Source organism: Camelus bactrianus, chromosome 7, assembly GCF_048773025.1.
Source record: "Camelus bactrianus isolate YW-2024 breed Bactrian camel chromosome 7, ASM4877302v1, whole genome shotgun sequence".
NCBI lineage: Eukaryota > Metazoa > Chordata > Mammalia > Artiodactyla > Camelidae > Camelus > Camelus bactrianus.
The window spans coordinates 84,448,758-84,473,156 of NC_133545.1; the positions used below are offsets into that span (position 1 = coordinate 84,448,758).

General features: G+C 50.3%; 2 protein-coding genes across 7 annotated transcripts in view; one reads left to right on the forward strand and one right to left on the reverse strand.

Moving 5' to 3' along the window:
• The window catches only part of LOC123617147 (epidermal growth factor receptor), a 121,883-nt gene that overhangs the window by 19,607 nt on the left and 77,877 nt on the right, over nucleotides 1-24,399 (reverse strand). For 3 of the 6 annotated variants that reach the window (XR_012508315.1, XR_012508316.1, XM_074367764.1), the window contains exon 2: nucleotides 15,677-15,862. Coding sequence is in view for 3 of the 6 variants with exons in the window: in XM_074367764.1 (XP_074223865.1) it covers nucleotides 15,677-15,850 (174 nt within the window). In the remaining 3 variants the exon portion in view is untranslated. Of the gene's footprint in view, nucleotides 1-5,703; nucleotides 5,842-6,570; nucleotides 8,737-15,676; nucleotides 15,863-24,399 lie in introns of those variants that run through there. The other 3 variants (XM_074367763.1, XM_074367762.1, XR_012508317.1) reach the window with 2 other exon arrangements.
• LOC141578199 (uncharacterized) lies at nucleotides 15,518-24,112 on the forward strand. Its single transcript, XM_074367765.1, has 3 exons — nucleotides 15,518-15,698; nucleotides 20,776-20,861; nucleotides 22,976-24,112. The coding sequence occupies exon 3, from the start codon at nucleotides 23,084-23,086 to the stop codon at nucleotides 23,849-23,851; it is 768 nt and encodes a 255-aa protein (XP_074223866.1). The 5' UTR covers nucleotides 15,518-15,698; nucleotides 20,776-20,861; nucleotides 22,976-23,083; the 3' UTR covers nucleotides 23,852-24,112.

Genomic DNA, 24,399 nt, shown 5'->3' on the forward strand with positions numbered 1-24,399 from the left:
AAAACTTACTTGAACAAGTAGTGGCTGAAAACTTCCCTAACTTCGGTAAGGAAACAGATACCCAGGTTAAAAAGCCCAGAGAATTCCAAACAAGAGGAATCCAGAGAGACCCAGACCAAGACAAATTAGAGTTAAAATGCCAGAAGTTAAAGAGAGAATCTTAAAAGCAGCAAGAGAAAAACAACTTGTTATGTATAAGGGAACCCCCCAAGCCTAACAGCAGATTTCTAGCTGCAACCGTGCAGATCAGAAGGGAGGCATGGTATATGCAAAATGGTTAAAGGGAAAATCTTCCAACCAAGAATACTTTACCCAGCAAGATTGCCGTTCAGAATTAATGGAGAGAGCAGGTGTTTTCCAGACCAGCAAAAGCTAAGGGAGTTAATCACTACTAAACTGGCCCTGCGAGAAATGTTAAAGGATCTTCTTTAAGCTGATAAGAAAGGACACTAATTAGTAACTGGAAAACATAAGAGAATAAAAGTCTCACTATTAAAGGTAAATTTATAGTACACTTATTAATTACTTTATTAATTAATCACTTATAAAGCCAGTATGAAGGTTAAAAGACAAAAGTAGTGAAAATAACTGTAACTATAATAATTAATAAGTTAGCTAGATTATACCAAATTTTTAAAAATGCAGACTTGTAGAATATATTCAAATTTGCTATCAATTTAAATTAAATCGTTATTTATATACTATATAGACTGTTACCTGTGAGCCTCATGGTAACCATAAAGCCAAAACCTATAATACACAGCAGATAATGAGAAAGGAGTGTAAGTGTAACAGTAGAGAAAGTCATCAAACAGGGAATGAAAGAGAAGAAGAGAGAGGAACTACCAAAGAACCAGAAGAGAGATAACAAAATAGCAGTAAGTACAGACATATCAATAATTATTTTAAATATAAATGGACCAAATTCTCCAGTCAAAAGACAGAGTGGCTGAATGGATTAAAAAACAAGACCCAGCTATATGCTGCCCTAATTTGGTAAGAAAAGTAACTGTCTGGGCAGATTATACAGAAGGTAACAAACGACTACGTCTTCTGTAGAGCAGACTGAACACTCCTACACCAATTTGTCATTTTCATAGAGGGAAAATGACATTCTAGTGCTGTGTTAATGTAATATTTAGCACTAAGAGTTCATGAAGTTTTTCTTTTTGTCTTACAAATACAGTTGTAAAAGCTGAGTCTACTCTGCAGACATTTTAATGGCTTTCATTGCTTCTCTTCGGATTCTTTATTTGCATTATTATAAACTAAGACAAGTAAAGTTAATTTTCTGCAAACCTTCTAAACTTTCTCTGTCCATACAAGATTTCTTTTCTTTCACTATCTTCTTTAACTTGTTGTACAGAATCTTTGCTTTAAGAAGAAATTACTGTCATTTCCCATTGATAAATGAAAATACATTCCATTACTTTGTTAACACATTTAGTCTTTTTCTGAAACCATTGTTCCCAGGATAGCTTCAATACTCATTTTTAACCAAAATATCTAATTTATTTTTCACTAAATGTTGAAAAGTAAGTAATAACAGTTTCATACACAGTCTTGTTAGCATACCAGCAAATTTCATGAGCACATATAAAACAATTATCTATAGCTACACAATCACCATTTTTACAGCTTCAAAGCGGCAAAAATAAACATGTTCAGTAAAGAAAAAGCGTTTCATAGCATATGAAAATAGTAAGTGAATATTGATGACCAATATTTCAAGTATTTTATGTAGAAATTATCCAAATATTAAATGATTATCCATTATTTAATAGAATGTTACATTAATACAGGGTTTTAAAGTTAACTAAAAGATTTGCAAACTATGTCTAAGCAGACTTGCCAGTGAATACAATTACTATCGCTAAAATAAGTGTCAGAATTATATTTCAATTTAGTTGAATACAGTTTTTAAAATTTGGTTTCACTACCACCTCCCACATGCTTCTCACATGTTATCTCAGAATTCAGGACCACAAAGCGAAGTAGTCACAGTGTTAACCGTGTTTAAAGATGAAGTAACTGAAATGCTTGCTTGATAAGTGGTGGGATCAGCCTTGTCTTCCAGTTTGCTGAGCTGCTTCTGAATGTCTGCATGACTTGAGAGCTCATATTCCGCATTTCACACTTAAGCACTTTATTATATATCTGCCTTACATTCACTGATTCACGTGACCAGTCTTGAACGACTCAGTAACATTTAGTCTTCAGACTACATTAGGATCCCTTAAGTCCTTACGTAAAATACACGTTTTTGCTTTCCCCACCACTCCCAAGATTTGGGTTAGTAGGTGTATAGTAAAGCCAAGGAATATGCATTTTTGCAACTTCTTTCCCTTTCCCAGCCCCATGATACTAACTCAGTTTCTTTTTGAGACACACTGAATTAAACTAAATTTGAGGGACAGAACCATTATGTACTGTGCATGGTCTACAGTAAACTTTTGGCAAATACTTCCTGGTAGATTTCTATTTTAACTAACATTTTTATTGGTAAGTTTTTAGATACAGTGTGGCTGTACATAACAGAAATACCGACCAAAATGGCTTAAATGTAAGGACATTGATTAGCTCACATAAAAAAAAAATCTAATTTCGTTAATTTAGAAGCTTAACATTTCCTTCCTTCCTGCCTGCCTTCCTTCCTTCCTTCTTTCCTTCCATCCTGCCTTCCTTCTTTCCTTCCACCTTTTCACAGCCTCCGCTCATTTCTCCCACTGAACCCCACCCCTAATTTGGCAACCACCAATTTATTTTCTGTACCTATGAACTTGGTTTTTATTTTTTAACTTTTATTATTAAACTTTTTAAATTCCACATATAAGAGGTCACATGGTATTTATTTGCTTTCCTCTGCCTAACTTATTTCACTAAGCACAATGCCCTCAAGCTCCATCTGTGTTATCAAAAATGGCAAGATTTCATTCTTTATGGCTAAGTAATATTCCATCATATATATATGAATTATATATACATTATGTATGTTTTTTATATATATGTGTGTGTATATATATATGTATGTGTAAAATACCTTCTTTCTCCATTTACCCATCTGTGGACACTCAGGTTGCTTCTTTGTCTTGGCTATTGTGAATAATACTGCAATAAACACGGGACTACAGGTATCTCTTTGAATTAGTGTTCTTGTTTCCTTCAGATAAATACCCAGAAGTGGAATTGCTGGATTGTATGGTAGAGCTATTTTTAATTTTTTGAGGAACATCTATACTGTTTTCCAAAGTGGCTGGATCAATTTACATTTCCACCAACAGTACACAAGGATTCTCTTTTCTCCACAGTCTTGACAACACTTGTTATTTTCTTGTACATTTGAAAATAGCCATTCTGACAGATTTGAGTTGGTATCTCATTGTGGTTTTCATTTGCATTTTCCATTTGATTTGCATTGATCATTAGTGGTGTTGAGCACCCTGTAACATATCTGTCGGCCATCTGTTTGTCTTGTTTTGGAAAAATGTCTATTCAGATCTTCTGCCCATTTTGTAACTCGATTGCAAGTTTTTCTTGCTATTGGATTGTATGAGTTTTTTATCTAGCTAGCTAGCTAGATAAAAGTTTTTGGAGATTAATCCTTTATCAGATGCATTGTTTGAAAATTTCCTCTCCCATTGGGTCAGTTGCCTTTTCATTTTTTCATGGTTTTCTTTGCTGTGCAGAGCTTTTTAGTTTGATGTAGTCCCACTTGTTTATTTTTGCTTTTGTTACCTTTGCTTTTGGTGTCAAATCCAAAAAATCTTCATAAGACTAATGTCAAAAAGCTTACTGCCTATTTTTATTTCTAGGAGTTTTGAAGTCAGTTCTCGATGTTCAAGTCTTTAATCTATTTTGTGTTAGTTTCTGTGTATGGTGTAAGATAGTGGTCAAGTTTCATTTAGTTGCATGTGACTGTCCACTTTTCCCAGGACCATTTGTTGGAGAGATTGCCCCTTCCCCATTGTATATTCTGGCTCCTTTGTTATAAATAAACTGACCATATATGTGTGGTTTTGTTTCTGGGCTCTCTGTTCTGTTCCATTGATCTGTGTGTCTGTTTTCTTGCCAATACTATGTTGTTTTGATTGCTACAGCTTTAGAATAAAGTTTGAAATCAGACAGCATGATGCCTTCAGCATTATTCTTTCTCAAGATTGCTTTGGCTGTTGGGGGTCTTTTGGGTTTCCGTACAAATTTTAGTATTTTTTGTTCTAGTTCTGTGAAGAATGTTATCTGCATTTTTAATAGTGATTGTATTAAATCTGTAGAATGCTTTGGGTAGCATGGGTCTATTTTAGCACTGTTAATTGTTTTATTCCATGAGCATGGAATATCTATTTTTGTCTAATTTGTTTCTTACTGTCCTGTAGTTTTCAGTGTACAGATCTTCCCCCTCCTTGGTTAAATTTATTTCTAGGTATTAAATACAGTTGTGTGTTTTTCATCATCTTGAACATGGTGTGCAAGAACTATTACCCTATCTGATCAGGTAACTGGTATGAAAACTTTAGGGAGTTCAGGTTAATTGGTGTCTTCATGAGACAACATAAGTCTTATTTAAAAGTTAAAACCTATGAATGATACTCCACAGTCATGTTTAACAGGGGAGACTCATGGAAGCATTCTTAAACTTAAACTTAATCTTAAACTAAAATTACCAAAGCAATCTGAATTATCGAAAAATTTAACTTGATTTACATAAACATTTTTTGTAGAAAAATGTTAGTAAAGGGGGATTTTTAAAAATCGATTAGCACAACTAAAATATTAGAAGTCAGTTCGTTTATATGTGACTTTATTTTTGTGATATGACTACATTCCTCCTGGAAATTCCTTTCAATATTGCTCTCCCCAAAGAAACATTTTTAATGGGGGTGGGGTGACTCCCCACTTCACCTCCATTGCCTTAATAGCTGGAACAGGCTGAAAATTCACGGATCAGTGCGGATCAGGTGTTTGGCAAGCTTTTGGCAGATTTCGGGTGACACGGGGAGCTGGCAGTGGTAACACAGATGGAAGCACCTAGCACACACTCAGTGGATGTACTGGGGCCGCTCTCCCGCAAGGCGAGGCCCCCGCAGGCTCCTGAATCCTCTGCACGGAGGATGAGGCCAGGATGTGAAAGGCGTGTTTGAGGAGAGAGAAGCACCTCAGGGCACAGAGCACAGGGCTGGGGGGATGTGGAAGAAGGAAGAGAATCAGGTCCTGGTGAGATGGTCCTCACTAGAGCTGGAAGCAGTAACTTTCCCCTTTCTTGCATTTTCCTGCAGACACCTCCTCACAGCGCATCTCTGTCAAGCTCCTCCTGACACACAAACTACACACACCACCTGAACAATAGCCACAGGGTTAGTCCCTCATAAGACCACACTTCTCTGCCCATGAAACCTCACTTGTAATCTGCCTTTGGTTCACTTCAAATTCATGGCAAGAGGTCACGATGGGTTTGATTTTGTGGGTACAGGCATTTCCTCAGTTCAAGCCCCCCCCCCCCATTGCCCTCTCTCCTTACAGGCTCACTGATACCTCCGGTGACATTCAGTATGGTAGTCAGGCCCAGTTTCCTTTCTCATGTTTTCTAGTGTAACAGACAGACAACGCGGTGGTGTCACTGTCAGTCACTGTCTGGGATGATGAGCGGGTCATGTGAACCGACCACAACATAAGCCAGCAGAGCCTTGGCACCATCCATCAGCCTTAGGGGCTTGACTCACTGTAGCTCCAGACACCACACTGGTGGGTATAAATTCAGTGTAAAATCGATTCTAAAGCCATCCACTTGATAGGCACCTTGGGATGATGAAAGGTGAAAGTAATAAGGCAACTATTAGCTTCCCTCTGTTAAAAAAAAAGCAATAAATTACACTGGGACAAACTACAAGTGACAAAGGGGAGGAAGCTGGGGCCACCTCCACCCTGACCCCCAGGCCCAGGGCTCCTTCCCAGCGGGAGGACAGCTTTTGGTCTGGCAGAGAACAGGTCCGTTCAGCCTCAGAGCTGAAGGCCTTTGGTCTGTGGGCTGTTCTGCTGAGCTGGGCACCCGAGCTGGGAGCTGGGGGCCCAGGTCGGGCCCGGTGTCTGTGGGTGTCTGCAGGGGCCGGCGGCTTGCAGCCACGCGGGCCGAGTGAAACTGAAGGGGGTGCGGCTGACCCAGCGTGTCTGGAGGCCCTAATAGGAGGCTGGCGCCCCTCACTGCTGTGGGAGCCCCTGGAGAACCCTTGGGCCTATCCCTCTGTGATGGCCAGTGCCCCTTGGGAGCCCCTGGAACAACTCGGGGGGGCTTTCAGCACTGCTCTCAAGGCCTCTAACCTTGGCAAATGGTCACCGGGAGACAAAGCTGTAGTCGTGATCACTACCTTTGGCTTCTCGATGTGTCTGAAAGACCTTTACTCACTTTCCCAGCAAATCCTGCTCCCCAAGCATCTCTGGTTGAGCTGGACAAAAGGCCTGGCTCGACCCAGGTGTCAGTGACAGCTGCTGTGACCTCACCCTGAACATCCCAAGAATGCCCCTACTCAGTGAGTCTGCTGACGCGGATGTTCGCCCGTCCACCCGCCAGCTCCTTACTTTGCCTCCTTCTGCGTGGTACTCCTCATTACCAAGCATTCTGGTCCAAAGTCTGTGATCTTGCCGTGCTGCGCTGTCTTCATCAGGACGTTCCTGGCCACCAGGTCTCGGTGCACCAAGCGCTGGTCTTCCAGGTAGTTCACGCCCTGAAACGGGGCCACGCAGTGAGGGAGTGGGGTGCTTGGCAGACCCCAGGAGAGCTTGGCCAGTGTCAAGCAGAGGGCAGGGTGAGTCACCGTGGAAGCCCCAGTACAGGGTTTAGTGTCACGTGTGCAACAGCCTTGGAGCCCCTCCTCTCCAGGGAAGGCGCTGGAGCCCCTCCTGGGACATCCCTTGACGGACACAGCAAGTTGCACCATGTAACATTAGTGACTGCTCCATGGACGGAAAGTGAAGACAGGAAGCATGACTAGCTGCCGACTTACTGACTTACCGCCTTCCAGTTACTCAGGTTTCAAACTCAGATGAAGCAAGTAGAAGAGGCCAGGCCAGGCCCACGGCCGGGCTGAGACCTGGTTCCGGACCACCCTCCGCCACCTGCCTGGCCTCGCTTTCCGTGTGCCAGCGCATCTGGGACGCTGCCCTCCCTGGCCTCAGGGCTGAGAACCCGCTCTTTCACGCTTTCCTGGACTGTCTTAAAAAGGCTTCAGTACCAGTGAAGGTTCTGTCCTGTTTTATTTTCTCTCTCTCTCAACTTTTAATTGAAGTCATGTGGATATTGAATTCACCTTACAAAGGGCCACTCCCCACCCCTCGCTGGCTGCCTCCACAATTCTGCTGTAATTAGAATCAAGGTTGTAAGAGGAAGAAAGAGTATTTGAGAAGCAGCCAGCACAGTGCCCAACATGTAGTGAATTCTCCAATGTATAGTTGTCCCTTGGTACCTGTGAGATCAGTTCCAGGGCCCCCTCCCCTTCCCTTCCCACCCAAACCTGTAGAAATTCAAGACCCTTATATAAAATAGCACAGAAGTTGTATAAACCTACACACACCCTCTCACATATTTAAAATCATCTCTAGATGACTTGTAACACCTAATACAATGTGCATAGCTGTAAACACAATGTAAAAACTATGAAAACAGTTGCCTGTGGCTGGCAAATTCACATTTTGTTTTTTGGAGCTTTCTGGAATTTTTTTTTCCCCAAATATTTTTTGACCCATGGCTGGTTGGCTCTGCAGATGCAGAAATCACGGATGTGAAGGGCTTACTGTGTGTCCCCTCAACTCCAGTCCTTGTCCATAGCCTTCTTGGTGTCTTTGTCAGCTGCCCCTTCTCCTCTGACAGGTGGGGGTGACTTCCCACCCCTGCTCCTGGCCTGATGCCTGTTGCACTGAGCCTAGCCCCGCGGGGCCCCGCCAGGCCCTAGCCTGCTGACATGAGCGTGGCAGCCCTCGCCTGTGGGCAGGGCCAGACTGGCAGGCAGGAGGGGAGGAGGGTCAGGGTCTGCACACACCCTGTGCTGTTGGTGCCACAGTCTCTCCGCCTCCTCACAGCGGCCACTTCCTCTCTTCAGCCAGGAGGGTGGGCCACATTTCCAGTTTCCCAGACACTCAAGAACTCTCCAGCAGAGCAGGCATGAGAGAAATGCTTACAGAAGGCACGAAATGGAAACGAGCAGGTTCAAACAACTCGGCTTTCCTCTCCGGCTTTCTGTAGCTCTCCCCATTTTAGTGCAGGTACAGGCAGCACGTGTAGATAAGAATAGATCCCAAATTTTCTGGCAAATTCTGTGCTTTCTCTTGCATAGATTCTAGGTTAAAAAAGTAATTAACTTGTCGTTATTGGAGCAAAATTTAAAGATTTTCTTCTAGAGCAAAACTAGCCATTATAGGAAAATAGGGTCTTAAAAAGACCCTGCCAGGAATTAGTCTCAGAGGGCTGTTTGTGAAGCCTGTAATGTTTTTCTTTTCTTAGGGGAAAAAGAAAGATCGATCCCTATGTCTCCCTTGTATTATCTAGACGGCTCTTGAATGTTATGATGTCATTTGATTTATGTTTTTTGGAGGCGGGGAGGTAATTAGGTCTGTCTTTATTTTTAATGGAGGCCCTGGGGATTGAACCCAGGACCTAGTGAGTGCTAAGCATGAGCTCTACTACTGAGCTGTACCCGCCCAGCCACTGTTTGCCTTAAATGCTTCCCTTCCTAAGATGTCTCAGGTGCCAGGAAGGCTGAGGGGCTCCTGTCCACTCAGGAGGCGGCTAGCAGGCGTCCTGCTGGAACAGCACTTCCAAATTAGGAATTGTTATTTAGGGATGGGGTGTGGGAGGGAGAGGGAAGCCGTGCTGAGAAGAGGCTTCCTAACGGAGCAGGACCTCCTACCCCGTCACCTCTCCCCACTTCCGGTGGGGGGGGGCCTCTTCCCATCAGCCTGGCCTCTCCGGGGAGTCATTCAACCCACAAGGAGGACGCCGAGGGCATCTCCAGCTACATTTAACTATCATCCTGAACTTGCACTCTGCCTCTTTAGATGCCTCACGGAGAACTTGGTACACTGAATGCATTTTTGCAAGAGCTTGTTGAAGATGAATAGAGGCCAGGATAAGTGGGTGTAACAGCGGCTGACAGCCTGAGCCAGGCGTTTCAAACAGGCCCGCAAGGAAACCCCTTCTGGGGCTGACAGTCCGGCACCCACACCACCGCCCTGACAGCGATCCAGGGGTCCAGAGGCTGGGCCAACGCTTCCCAGACCAAGGGCTGGGAGTCCCCACCACCACAACTGGGACCGTGTCCTCAATTTCCTGCAGGCGACTCCACGTGAAACTTGCCTGCTGACTGGTCCAAAGGCTGCTTCGGATGCGCATAAGCCTCGCAGAGCCTCTTGGAAACTCGTTTCCCTGACTCTTCTCTGAGATGCTGGCTTTAATTTAGTGGAGTGCATTTATTTTGTTGATTAACATAGGAGAGCTGGGATGGGTATTGCGACACTGAGGTTGAAAGGGGATTTGAAGAGCCACCCTGGGCACACAGGAGGTTCAGGGCCAGTGCACGTGGGCTTTAAAGACTTTCCTGGCACAGCACCCTCAGAAGAAAGGCCTGGGGTGCGCTTGACATATGTGGAATGTCTTCCCAGGCGCTGTGGTACCTACAGCTCCGGGGAGGAGCCCCGAGCGAGAGGCAGGAGTGAGCTGCATTTCTGGCCTGTTGTTCAGCCACCAAGTGGAGAAGCCAGAGAAGCGCTGACTTGGTGAAGATGGAAGGGCAGAAAGTAGGCGTGGAGGGGTAGGCAGGAGGTTTGGGGAGAGTAAAGGAAAGCCTGGCCTCCACCCCACTGAACTCAGCCTGCCCTCAGAAGAGAGGGGACACGTGAGAACTTCCTGTCCCACCCAGAGGTGGCGCGGCACCAGCCTCCTGCTGTGTGGGGACAGCAGCACAGCTGGACTCGGGCCTGCAGGTCCTACTCTGACCGTCACATCAAGTGCTGGCAAAGAGCACAGGCTCGGGAGCAAGGATGCCCCAAGTCAGATCCTGATTTTGCTGCTTGCTAGCTTGAGACCTTCGCGAGTTACTAGAACACCCCAGGCCCCACTTTCCCCTTACGTAAAATGGGCTGCTCGGGGGATTAAATGACTGCAGTCCACATGGAGCGCTTTGGATGCAGCCCAGGGAGAGCCTCCGTCACTGCTGTGACTGTTCATTTCCTCCTGAGCGTCAGCTCCACCCTCTCTTCTCCACCTCTTCTGCCATGACCACCCTGTCCTGCTACACTTTCCACAAAAGTCTGATCATGAATATACCCACGTGGCGCTCTTTGCTTTTGTGATGAAGCTGGGCTTGCGTGGCCCTGGGGTGGTTCCCCCCTCTGCTCCCTCCCCTCCCGGCTCCTCCCTGCCCCTCACCCCTTCCACAGTCCTCAGTGTCCCAGCCACCTCTCACGGGCTGCTCCCCTCAGACGGTCCCCAGGACATGGTCAGGCTCTCACAGCACGGGGCCCTTGGGGTGAGGTGCGGGCTGGCTTCCTCACTGCTGACTTCCCTGGACTGGCACGTGGCTGGCACACTGAGCCCACTTTGCTGGTCCCCGTGTGACCTGCACAGCAGCTTCTGGGTGTCGGGTCCCTCAGCCCGCCTGCTCTAACCCACTCCTTTCCTGCTGCGCATCTAGCTCTGTGTGCATCTGTTTTCCTCGCCTGTTTGTAAGTTTGGGGAGATAACATCTGTCTTCTTTATGTATGTGCATTTCATGTGTTATCTGACGCTGACATAAATGCCCAAGAAATAAAGCAGTGAAATGTCCAAAAGTAGATGCATGTGCATTGCTGGGACAGCAACTTTTGGCTTTATAATGACATACCATGAAGTGGTCATTTAGGTCGATGAAGTTCCGCTGTGATCTTTTATGCAAGAATGTAAAATAAATTTTAAAGATAATCCAAATAACTGCGCTGTCTGGTCATCGGCTCTGCTGTGTGGTTCTGGGCATCTCTCTGGTGTTCTGTCTGGGGGTTTACGTAGGTGTGTGCTTTGCAGGGGGGTCAGCTCCTAGGTGTCCTCTCTGGCCCTGTGGATGGAGGCTGGCGGCCGAGTCACCACCCTCTGGCTGAGCCTGGAATCTCACGGTTAGGAGTCCTGGCCTGGAGCACAGGAAAGCTGGAGTGAGGGAGCAGACCTGGGGAGAGGGCCAGGCCCCTGGGCCCAGGTGGGAGATTATGCACTTGAAGTTGTTCAGAACAGTCAGTGTCACCCTCCCGACAGCTGAGCAAGGCTGACCGATGACAGCTCCTCTTCCAGCCCCTCCTCCAGAATAAATTTCATTCTCTCCCACCCCTGCTCATCCGTCAAGACCACGTTATAATTTGTCAACATGGGTTCCATCACAAGGCCCCTAGAACCAGGCACATGTGGCCGGGATGTTCCGCGACATCTCGGGGCATGGCTACCTCCCTTCCCTCACCTGGACGTGTCTTCCCTCAGCTACTCACATGCCCTGACAGCTCTTATAACTGTGAGCAGTGAGAACACCTAGGGCTCTGTCAGATGCATTTAGACCAAGCTAAGTATCCTTTGAAAAGTGGATCCTTTGAATGGAATGGTTTTTGAAGTTCATCCTTACTAAGTTTTGTTACGTGAACTAGGCGTCGTGTGGTGCTGACGGAGCTGTGGTTTCTTCCTCAGAGCCTCTCCCTTCCCCTCGTAGCCACCTTCACATCTCACCAGGGCCTGGCCAAGGATCTGTAACTTACATCGTCTCTCTGAAAACTCAGTTTTGTGAGAACTCAATCCGCGTTAGGGAATAAGAAAGCTCTGTGGTCCCAAAGACTCGGGACAGCGTTAGATTAATCACAGCCTGGATCGCTGACAGGTGCGGGGCTCTGAGATGCCCTAAAGGAAGAGCCCGGCACAGCAGCTGTGTTCTCTGATCTGAACTGATAACAGCATCTCTTGGATGAGAAGATTTTACAACATTTTTGTGCCGTCAGATTATTTTGGGACTTACTTGCTTGCTTATGTAGCAAGAAAGAATGGGCACACATTCTGAAGGTCCCGAGTCACTCCTAGTGAGTGAGCGCCACCTGTGTCTCCGTGAGCCCGGAGCTTAGGAGGTGATCATCTCTCTGACGAGTGAGCACCTCCTGGGCCTGAGTCTAGAGTCCACTCTCACCACGCACAGAAGGGCATCCCTGCTCTCCCAGCCCCACCCTGGTTTCCTCCCTAGGCCATCTCTGGCTTTTTTGTTCTTTTCTTTTTCCTTTTACCTGGGTGATATACGATACAATTTTATGTGTCCTCTTGGCAGTTTAGCTGGGGCGAGAAACTTGCATAACAGTGCTGAGCTCTCCATCAGTATTTGGAGAACTTCCCAGGAGAGCCCGTGCCTTTGTGAATCAGCGAGGACATTTATAAGGCAGTAAATCCCCCTTCAGAAATGGCAGCAGGTTTAGCTTCTGGTCAGCCACTAAGTATTCCTGGGTAGTTCCACTTCTAGCTTTTACAAAGAACATTGTTCACTACTTCGGGAAATAGACACTAACCCAAGAGCAAATTTCTCTCTTTACAACTGAGGAAATCATTATTTTCCTTTCCCTCCGGGGACAGATACTGCATCACTACAGCTGTTCAAGTGCCGTGGGGTGTTTCTCTTGTGGAATGCGGCTCTGTCACAGACAAAGGCTGCCAGCTGCAACGTGACAGGACTTCAGATGAGGGTAAACCAAATCAAAGTGCAACTGACAGAGCAGTGGATTCAAACAGCAGGTTGAATTTGTGAGTAATGTCATACAGAGAACTATCTTGGAAGACTTTCAGGCCCGGGAAACTCAACTCAGGCACATTGGAAACTCACCCCTGACAGGGGCCCGGACAGAGCTGAATTCGTCCTGCGGCAGGCACTGCCCAATCCGGGTTTTTGTTTTTAGCTCACGTTGTATTAGACTGATTTTGAGGGTCACAGAAAGTTCCAATTATGCAGAGACTCGTGGTCAGGGAGATGTGAATGTTAAGATTGCAAAGGTGAGAGGGGAAAAGCTCGTGTACAAGAGAAGACCCAGAACAGGAGGTTCTGCTCTAAGGGATGAGAGTTGGTATTGAACTAGAATAAGACAAGGTTGCAGCTTAGGTGTTAGTCATTAATCCACCTTTAATTAGTCAGAACATGGGGGAAAACGGAGAAGTCAGCATCGGGTGGGCACTGGGGCCAGAGGCGGGTGCTTCCCGGAGGTCCTGCAGCGGGCTGGGGGGAACAGACGGCAGAGCCCCACCTTCAGCCACAGAGACGAGGGGCAGAGAGACCACCTGCCTAACAAAAGCCAGGACTGAGAGCTGACTCCACGGAACCATAACCCCAGTTCTGTGTTGGGCAAAATTTGCCAAGACTGTGTGTCCCATCACATGAAAAGCCACTTCTGTACAGCTGCGAATTGACACAGATAATCAGAGAAGAAATGCTAAGTCTCTGGGCGCTCTCTGGTGAGCTGGGACTTAGCAGCCAGGCAGGAGGAGATGAGCCCGGCTGTGCAGGGTTCTGGGCGCCCCGCCCGAGGTGGGACGCAGCCAGGGCATGGCTCTCACAGAGCTCAGCTCCCAGTCTCCAGTAAAGAAGTAAAGAAACCAGATCTTCCCAGGTAGCAATGCGTGTTTAAAAAAATAAAGCAAATTCAGCAAGGTAGTAGAGGCTGCCTGGGGTGGAGGGTGATACCTTTGGTGACCCTTCTGCCTTAGATAATCAGAGAAGAGACTCAGGAAGAATTTCTGGGTTCAGAGGAGACCTCCAGGTATAATTCTACATTCCAGGAAAACTACTCAGAGCTAACCACCTCCTCCCCGACATCAGCCGCTGAACTGGGCTGCACAGCGTCCCCCCCAAATTTCCAAATCTATCCAGAAGATGTCAAGACAAAATCCGCCTCGATGTAGAGGTGACTCGTGTCTTTCAAGACAGAAGGTGATGTGGAGTCAGGCACGGGGCAGGAGGCCACATGAGGATGGAGGCGGAGATGGGAGGGATGCGGCCGCAGGCCCAGGAGTGCCTGGACCACTGGAACTGGCGGGGGAGGCAGGAGTCTCGCCTAGAGCCTTTGGAGGGCGATGGCCCTTCTGACACCTTGACTTCGGACTTCCGACCTCAAGGTTAACTCCTGTTGTGGGAACCGCCAGACTGGTGGCGAGTTTTGGTAGTAGCCCCCAGGAAACTAAGACATTCACGCAGAGAAATACCAGCATCTTCAGGACACTGCAGCGTCTGGGGCACACGGGCCCGACCAGGACCAGCATCTAACAACATCTAACTGAGCGTGTAACCGCTCAGTTCCGTGACCAGGCTTATGGTGTGAGAGTGACAAGAACCAGGGGATTGGCAGGGGTCCAAGAAGGTGCTTTCCCACTCCCAGGGTGCTGGGAGCCCCCAGGGGCTGTGCTGAGAAATCGACCCCGGCCAGAACTAGAGCAGTGCTGGGCTGTTGTCTGTTATCCTGGGAGACAGCCCCCCGCCAGGCCAGCCTGGTGGAGAGCCCCAGTTCCGGGAGGGAGCTTGCCTCAGCCAGCACCCCTGACCCAGAGGAGCCCGTCCTGTGGTGTCCTGGGCAGCGCCGGGCCAAGAGACACCCAAACACGTTTGTGTTACAAGTCACCTGCCACTTCTGCTCAGGGTTCAGTGGGCAAGTCCAGAGCAGACTCGGGAGTAATTCTGCAGGGTGAACTGCACTACCGACCTGGGGTGAGGGGAGCAGCCAGTGGCCCCTGCCTCCCTGGTCCCCGCATGCCCCTCAGCACCCCCCATCAGCCCCGGTACCCGAGGGAGCTGAGGGGCATGCCCACGGATTCCTTGCGTTCTACTGAGTGGAGTACCCACTGACAGAAGGAAACAGAATTTAGCAAGTTGGGCTGCAAATAATGGATGCAGTGCTGAGATCCAGAGGGAGAGGTCTGAGATGAAGAATGTCCATATGAGCAGCTAAATTACCCGGCTTATTGCTATGGTCCTGTCCTCAGCTCACAGGTGGGGCCATGCCTGCACCCTCAGCCCCACCCTCGCCCTGCATCCGGCTGCCACAGGCGGACATGTAAGGAGCCCCAGAGAAGCAGCAGAAGCACCTGTCCACCCGGGTCCCCAGCACATCAGGCCCCAGAGCCAGCACCTGCCTGTCCACCCAGCCACTCTGTCACCTGACAGCCTCGGCCTGGTTTCCTGGCCTTGTTGTCAAGTCCCGACGGGGTGAAAGCCACATCTCCTCTGCCGCAGATCACCGTAGTATTCCACGGGAAGGTTGCCAGGGAAATGGGAACGCTAACATCAGACCACACTGAGGCCACCCAATAAAGAGACAGTTGTGCGAACGTAGCTGAACAGTTAGATTTTTGGTGTCCAGCGGGACAGGCAGTGATCTGATGTGAAAGATGATCAATTCAGTTGATCCCAAGTAAAGAAGAGTGTATGCTGTGTACACGTTGTCCATGCACACACACTCTCTCGACAAGCTCCCGGTTATCCCAGCGTGGAGAACGTAACTTGATTTTCCGGTTGTCTTGATTTCCTCCTTGCGGCTCTTCTCTGGGTCTCTCACTAACAATCGCGTCACCCCAGGAGATGAGGGCGGGAGCCGCAAGCTAAGGCGGTATCTGCCCTGCTCCCAGAGCTGGCCGCCTGCTCCATGTGCTCCTCCGACTCACCTTCGCGATCTGCAAGCACCAGGTGAGCAGGTGCTGGGGGCCGATGCTGTCCTTGGGCTCACGGACGTGGTCCAGGAGGCAGCCAAAGGGCATGAACTGTGTGATGAGCTGCACCGGGGAGGCCAGGCGGATGCCCAGCAGGCGGCACGTGTGAGGACTGTCCACACTGGCCATCACGTAGGCTTCCTGCGTGAGGAGAGGAGACGGCGTGTCAGAGAGGCTCCCCAGGGTGGCTGAAGGGATGGCAGAGCCTTTCCGGGTATGAAAGACAAACATGATTATGAGTTTGGAAGATGTGCTTGTGGAGGACAAGGTAGCCCTGGTGCAGGGAACAGGAACCCCGCGGCTCCCAAGCGCTCTGTGGGTGACACCCTCCAAGTGCACGTGGAGTCGCTTCACGGAGGGACCCAGGCAGCCCGGCCACCGGCAGAGCATGGGCTGAAGACCAGGCCTGACGTCTGCACGTCTGGGCACTGCAGAGCCCTTAGGGACGCCACCTCAAGGCCAAAGACGCTGGAGCTGAAAAAGTTGGCAGGGCCAGCGGGGATCCGCACTTGGCCCTGCACCCTGACGATGAAGTGCCCACCGGCTCCGGAATCCTCGCCGCGGGCACTGTGGAGGGCGAAGGTGACAGCTCCCGGAGGGACCCTGGGTGCCTCTGCCAGGTGCACTGGAGAAGCCATTTTGGTGACCCAGGTTCCAGCTCTGCAACAGACAGGACACTAAACCTACAGAGATGACAGACTCTGCGGGCTGCCAGCACCCATCTGCAGGGCTGGCCTGTGTGGCCCTGCCTCAGTCTTGGGATGGGAGCCCTGTGCAGCCCTGCAATTCCGGGGACTGTCACGGCAGGGGCCTTTGTCCGACACGGGCCCATGACTGCAGACTTCATTCCGACCTGCTAGTCTTGGGTGGAGGAAGCTGATCTCATTTACAACCATGAGCACAACCAGGCCTCTCTCGTCTGACTGGGAATTAGGGAGTGCTCTATTTCAACCCATAAATTCCACCTCTTTCCACTTTTACACAGATGCCAAAGGGACCACCGTGTTTCCAAGAGAAAGTTCGGGGGCGCCCTGGCACGTGTCACCGCTGCTGTGGCCGCGGTGTGGGCTCTCTGTGCGGAAGCAGGTGCAGCCTGGGCCAGGAAAAGGCACCACAGGGCCCCGAGGTGACGGTGAGACAGACAGGTGGGGGGCCTGGGGGCGAAGGACTCATGGACATGCCCCTAAATACAAATGTGATGATGCCGTTTCTGGCCTTAACCTTTCCCCTGGCCTGGCTATTCCTGGGGAGCCCCCCAGGCCATGCAGCGCCTCACTTTCCGCAGGCCCCTCTGGTCATCGTCCACTCTGTGCCCCGTGCCTGGCTTAGGCCCTCACTTTCCCACGAGAGGGCCTTTGGGACGGCCTTCCATCTCCTCTTTCCCTGACTGACTTCTCCTCAGAGTGGCCTCCCAGACCCCCAGTCTGGCATCTCGCAGGTCCTCGGGGGAGCAGGCTCACCACTGCCTGGGACTGTGTCAGCTGACTTCCTGGGCCCCTCCGGGCACCCTGTGTGAGATGCAGGGAGGTGGGGCTTACTGCCTCGACTTCCCCACGCCTGCTCCCGCTGCCCCAGCCAGTGCAGTGAGCACTCTAGTCGAAGGGCCTGGAACTTCCCTTCTTTAGTCATTCCAGGGGAGCCTAACACAATTCTAAGCACATAAATGCCTCAGAAATGTCACGGTTGAAATACACCAAAATCACACAAAGCCGGAAATTCAAGGCAGTCAGAGACCGAGCCTCTTCAACTAACAGAAGAAACCCCACAGCTTTGATGTCTGTCGTGTTCGGACACTTCCTCTCAGGCCTTTCTTCGGCCTTTCTCCTCCCCTGCAGTCTCACAGCATTGAAGAGGAGAGTAGATGTTTAACAGCTCAGAGTCTTCGAGAAGGACTGTTCAAAAAGTTAGGCCTGGAAAGGCTCGCAGGTGGTCTCCCCTGAAGCCATTATTCATCTGAAGAGGCAAGTGAGGCCCAGTGAATGCCGACTGGATGGAGACCACAGGTCTTACATCGGGCGGGGGCGGGGGCGGGGCCCACCCCAGGTCTCCTCCCCTCCAGGCTGTCTCCCTCCTGGTCCCCCCAGCTCACCCCACTCGCCTGTGAGGCCTTGCTGAGTGCTCTGCTTTATGGGCCGCCAGAAAGCTCCAGACCTAATGACACACGCAGAGAACATGTGTCACCTGTTCTGCACTGTCTTTCTCTTGTCTACCCTAAATTTAAACTGGAAAGTCTATGGGAAGAGAAATGGGCCGTGTGATTGCCAGAAAAGCACAGATCACGTCTCTGCCTGGAGTCCAGGAAACAGTACAACCGTAACGCCAGAGACATCCTCTGGCTCTTCCTGTTTTCTCAAGATCTGATTGAGGTTTGGAAACACCTTGTACTAATTTTAGAGGGGAGGAAGATCTGCAGAGCAGAGCAGTCTGAGCGGCGCATCTGCTGTGGGGCCGTGAGGGGCTGCCCTGGACCTGGGAATCAGGGAGCAGAGCTCGGGGCGTGGGTGTCGGGCCACACAGAGCCCACCGGAGCCCTGCCAGGTCCCCAATCCTATGAAAATCTGGTCAAGCAACAGAACTAGGTCATCTCTTCTGTACCCCCAAGCCCAGGCACAACGGGTGCTTTTCAAATGGCAATGGGCACCACTTTGAGAAGCACTTACTCTCTCATTGCCAAACGCTCTTCCGCTGGTGCCTCCCCACCTTAGATCTACACCTTCGAGTAAACATCACTGTCTCCTTTTGAAATAATAACAGGACAGCCTATGCGATTAGATGAGGGAATATGTCAACCAACCTTACCCCAAAGAAGTGTATTACATTATTGTCAGGAACTTAAGAAAAAGACCTTTTCTTCTAAACTCAGGAATAAGACAGGGATGCCCACTCACACTATTCATCAACCTGTTGGACTCCGGGCATGGTCACGCCTGGGCCCAGAGATGCGACTCACCGCGGCCACTTAGGCGCTGGGAGGGATGAGGCCGGTGACGGCGACACAGTCCTGTCGGGCCAGCGTTGGATGGCCAAGTGTCTCCGGGCCACTGCGCGGTTAACAGCCGCCACCACGACCTCAGAGCCCTCGCTGGCCCCCGGCCAGCAGCGCTATCTGCCAAAAGCACCAACTTCCCCACGAAGTCTCCAAAGTTTGGTCAGGACACGAGGGACTCTGGACGCAGACGCCTTGCACAATCTCCAGCCCAGCCTTCTCTCCGGGCCCCGCGGCGCGCCCACTTGGCGCCAGTCGCCTCGGCCCAGGAATGAATGGCCGGTGCGGGACACTCTGGACACGTGGCCCCAACCGACCCTGTCGCCCTTCCGACCATCGCCCGTGGGCCACCTGTGCACGTGGGTAGAGCTGAGGCGGCTTCCTTGGGGGCGAAGCCAAGGCAGATTGGGCTGACGCTGCCGCCTCCCAGGACTGTCCAGAGACCTGCACAAAGTGCGGCGGGAGGCGGGCGGGCCTGGTGCAAGCACTCCCGGGTCCCTGTCGGTCTTACCTGGCTCCGCGGAGGCTGCGCTGACTCCAAGAAGCAGGACCAGAGGGCGAGCAAGTCCAAGAGGCGCTGCAGCCCGCACGGCCCGCGCCTCGGTGCCACGCTCGGAGGGCCGGAGCGTCTGTGCCTCGGGATGCTGCGGCCCGCTGGGCCAGTCGTGCATTCACACTGACAGCATTTGTGATCTAGATTCTCCCAGAATTTCAAAACTATTCATGTGCCTGCCTCTTCTCAAAAGCGTTCATTCGTCAAAGGGCCCAAGGACAGGATGGGCAATTCCCAGCCTCTCACCATGAGACCTGGTGACTTGCACACTTACCAGCACGTGAACAGGAATCTGACCTACGGCAGAGATGAGATGCTGTGGGCAGTAACATCTCTCCGTTACCTTCTAGGACCTTATTTCCTTTAGGCCTGACCTAATTTAATTTCTCCTATGGCTCCTAAGCCTCTGCGTTAAAGTGAATTTTCACAACTGTATACTGTGACGCCCTCTGTTCCTTAAGAGAATGAAAACATTCAAGTCTTTTATTTTTTTAATCAACTTTAACTATACTGTGTACCGAGCCAGCATACTTAGCAAAACATTCCCTCTATACATTTCTAAACTTATGACTACTTCTGAAATAATGACGTTACTGATATAAATTTGCTTGGAAGAGTAAAATACGCTAAAATTCCAAATTTACTGATAACACTAATTAAGGAAAATAGGAAGTAATGAAAAGGGCTCCGGCCTCAGAAACCGGATCTCAGTCTATAGTCTCAAGTCTGACTCCTTAGTTGTGAGACCTTAGGAACTGGCTTCACCTGGAAACACTTTCTCTTCTGAAAGAGAGAGAGCACTGCCCTTCCCTCCCTGCAAGGTGGCTGTTCAGGTAACATGAGGTAACAGTACCTAGCACAGTACCTGACACGAAGTGTTCAGAAATAGTTTGCTTCCTTCATTTAACACAAAGGACACACTCACATGGAGAAGTTTAGGTGTAAAGGAGCCTACACTTCCACAACTCTGCCAGCACTAAATACGACGTGTAGCTCGTTCTAATAAAACAACAACACCGTCACCCCCATTCCACGAGCGCTTCTAAGGGATCTGGAGCCAGACAAGGGAGCCCGCACGTGGTTCTGCAAGAACTCCATCAGGGCTGCATACACACTGAGCACTAAAGCAGTAACAGGGAAAGTCCACAGTCATTGTGCGAAAACGCATGACTGCCTTTATGCTAGTACTGGAGCTCACGCGGGGTAAAAGGGGGGAAAGTCAAATTAGGCCCAACTCCAAACGACTCCTGAAGAAATCAACACAGCGATGCTGACTTACCTTTCCTGAAACGCCAACAGTACCACCCCAAAATCCATTTAAAAACTTCAAGATTGAAACATTCCACACCAACACTGGTGCCGCTTCGTGCGGTTTAGAAAGCCTGTGCAGGAGAGCACCCCTGGCAGCAGGGAAGGTGCTGAACCAAAGCCGTTTGCGGTAAACGCACACGAGGGGGGCAAACAAGATGATGATTTAGGGGATGGGCACACATGCCGCTGTGAAACCCTTTCCAGACCAGAGCCGCCGCCATGAGCATCTTAAGGAATTCGCGGCTTCACAATTCGACGTCAAGGGAAGGTCGCGCGGCCAGCACAAGGAGGTGAGGAGAGCCCGTTCCCGTCCTAGGGGTCCCTGAGTGCCGGGTTCCCAGCCTCCACCCTCCCCGCACGGGCCCCTCCCCCACTCCCCGCGCCCCGCGACGGCCGCCCAGGACAGGGCCCTCCCGCGAAGCGCCGCGAGCAACGCCCCAGTCCGAGCGGCCCGGCCCCGCCCGACACCACCGGCGCGCGGACGGCGGGGCAGCCCCTCCGGGGTCGGGGCCGGGCTCGGGGTTGGGGTTGGGGTTGGGGTCGCGCGGCCGGGGCAGACGCCGCAGCTGCGCCCGCAGAGACCGGGCGGGGGCCCGCGCGGGCGGGCGCGGCCGGCACCCGGGGCGCGGACACTCACCACACGACGCCGTGGGAGCCCTCGCCGACGTAGCAGGTTGCTGGAGCGCGGCCCCCCGTCGCACACCTGCCCGCGGACCGCGCCGGGCACTGAGCTCCGCGGCCGCCGCTCGGCCAGCGCCGCGCTTCCCGGAGACACCGCGCCGCCGCCGCTGTGGAAGGGAGCAGGACCAGCAGCGCTCGAGAGACCTGACGAGCCGCCGTCAGCTCGACCAACTGCCGCCTGCCTGCCTGCCTGCCTGACGAACTGCCCGTTGGGCGGGCGGAGGGAGGGGCGCCGCTGAGGAGGGCGCTGGGGCGGGGCCGGAGCCGCAGAGTGCGCGCGCGCGCGGATTGGCTCCCGTGGCCCCGGGGGCGGGGCTGCGTGCTAAGGGAGGAGACACGTGTGTGTAAACTAGTGTCCCCTGAGATTTGAGAAAGAAAGAGTGGGTCCATTACAGAATATTGAATATAGTTCCCTGTGCTACAGAGAAACCTCTTTCTTCCCACCCTTTTTTCTTCCTTCACTCTCAACATCATCTCCTGCCTGCCCTTTCCTTCTTTCCTGATGTCATAGCCCAGTGCAAGTGGAGGAGAAGGAGGCAAGCAGTTCACAACTCTCAGTAGCATGATCAGAGGAGGACGCTCCGAGGTGGAGACATTTAAGCCCAGATCTGAAGGGTCAGAAGGAACCAGCCAAGTGTGGGGTGTAAGGGACAGAGAATTGCAGGTGTACAGAATGGAAAGACTACCGTGGATGCACTCCAAGAGATAGCAAATGGGGGAGGGGGAAATGGCAGATGAGGTTATAGAGGGGCCAAAGCCGGGAAAGGCCATGGAAAACCTCACCTGAACTGTCCGGGGAAGAGGGTGTATTCCATGGCTTAATGAGAAAAAAAAAAAAAAAAAAAAAGAGAAGGAAGGGTGAGAAGAAGAGAAGGAAGAGAGAGAGAGAGAAAGCGAGCAAGCAAACAAAGCAAGCAAGCAGAACCAAGATGAGTCCTGAGGCTGAGAAGGTGAGTGAATGAGAAATGGAGAAGCTGGATGAGCCTGAAAGAACGTGTCTGGACTGCCTCTCTCAGCTGAGGCTCTACACCTAGATTTTGGATCCTGTCAGCCTCCTCTTCCCACATACTTATTAGTTCATGTAAGTGGAGCTATTTCTGCAGCACCAAGGCCTAGTTCACTTCAAACAGTGCCAGACAGTTTTCAGTGTCTCTACAACTTTGTTAGGGCTGCCAGAAAAAGCACTGCAAACTGGGTGGCTTAAAGAACAGAAGTGTGAGATGTGCAAATAGTAACTACTGTATATAAAATAGATTAAAACTTTCCCGTGAGTTTTATGATTGTTCTTTTGAAAATGATGTGTTTTCTCCTCCTCTGGGTACTATTAAAAATTTCTCCTTGATTTTGATTTTAGCATCTCGTCTATGATGCATTTATGTTTTTTTCTTTTATTTTTTGTCCTTGAGATTTATAGAGATTCTGAATGTTTTGCTTGACCACTTCTCTGAGATAAGAAAACTCTCAGATATTGTTTCTTCAAATACTAGCTCTATCTCTATCCCACTTTTCTCTCACTCTTCCTCCCTCTCCTGCTTCTCCTCCACCTCTCCCCTTCTCCTTATCTATCTCTCACTCTCTCTTTGCATGTTACTTCAATAGTATACATATACGTTAGTGACTTCATTGCATGCTTATGTGTTACTTATGTTCCTTTTATATTCTTATCTATTTTCCATCATTTTCCTTTGTTTCAATAATTATTTTATATTGGTTTATCTTTCAGATCACTAATTCTCTTTTGACCTGGTGTGGAACTAGATGCGCTTTTTGGATACACTTTGGGCTTTTCACAGCCTGCTCTGCCTACAAAGTAACTCTTCTTCCTTCCCGGATGAAAAGTTACTTCTGTAGCACAGTGAGCCCCATTCTGTCTCTGTGGACACAAGGAGAAGGGACAGCCTGGACAGAGGTCAAACAGCCTGGACAGAGGTCAAACATCCTGCCCTTTCCTCACCCCTGGCCTTGCCCTGTGTGCCTGGCCCCTGGTGCACTCACTCCACTCCCTGCACAAACCCACAGACCACCCCCTCCCCAGGACACACCCACGGAGCAGGCAGACCCCAGGCTTCAGCGGATCCACTGTAGTTTTGGAAAACTTTGTGTTCATTTAAAACAAAACAAACAAAATGCAGTGTGGGCAGAGCCTGTTTCCTGCTGTGGGTGGATGTCTGTCAAGCATCCTGGGCTCACAAGTTCCTGCTGGATGGGTGTCCAGGAGACCCCAACCCTGCGTATCAACTGGACAAGCTGGGATGAGCACAGCATTTCTCTGTCATTTATCATTTCTCCCTGTGAAGGACCCATGAGACTCTCGGCAGTGGAGAGAGATGACAAGGAGCACAAGGAACAGAGGAGAGAGGCCAGATGGAGCTCAGGCTGGCTCCGCACTGCCTCTTCTAAGCTCCGCTCACCCCACAAACGCACCAAGTGTCCCAGACCACCTCGAGCTCAGGTGGGCCCTCTCCCCAGGCCTGCTTCCCAACTCCAGCCCCCCCACCAGGCCCTTTACTCCTGGATGCCCCCACCTCGTATCCCTCCTGCCCCCTCTGAGGAGCCTGTAAGGGCCTCAGCACCCCCAGCCCCGCACAGTTCCCCCTAACCTGGGGTCTTTGTGGAGGAGGGCGGGGCAGGAAGATGCACTGTCCAGTGTCGTTCAGTGATGTCTGGGGTCTTATTTTTCTTTGTGAATGTCTACAGTTTGTATTTTTCTAGCGTGATCACATATTACTTGTGTATATAAAGGAATAAATAAAACTCTAATAAGAAAAAGATGCGAAAGCCACAGGAAAGATCTTTGTGCAGACACAAAGATCGGTGGGAAAAAAATGAACACAAAATACATATTTTCACACCTACCAGTTCAGCAATCACAAGTGTTTCACAGTAAAAAGTCTTATTTTTGTATCTGGTGGTGTTGTAGCAGCTTTCATTACACAGGATGTCCCTTGAAGCTGGGCCTCCCCACAAAGCCCACAAAGGTGGGTTCACCCCTGCTTGGGGAGCTTCCAACCTCAGAGGGAGGAGAGGTGGTAAACCCCAGGCCCCAGGGTGGGCAGGGACCCAGCACTGCCTGCCCTGCTCCAGCCTCTCCTTCCCAGACCTGCAGTCAGATGGGCCTGGAGGGCAGGTGACATGGAAGAGGTCAGA

Excerpts from the sequence above, each read along its gene's own strand:
- LOC141578199 (XM_074367765.1), top strand. The coding sequence starts at position 23,084 with ATGAAAAGTTACTTCTGTAGCACAGTGAGCCCCATTCTGTCTCTGTGG.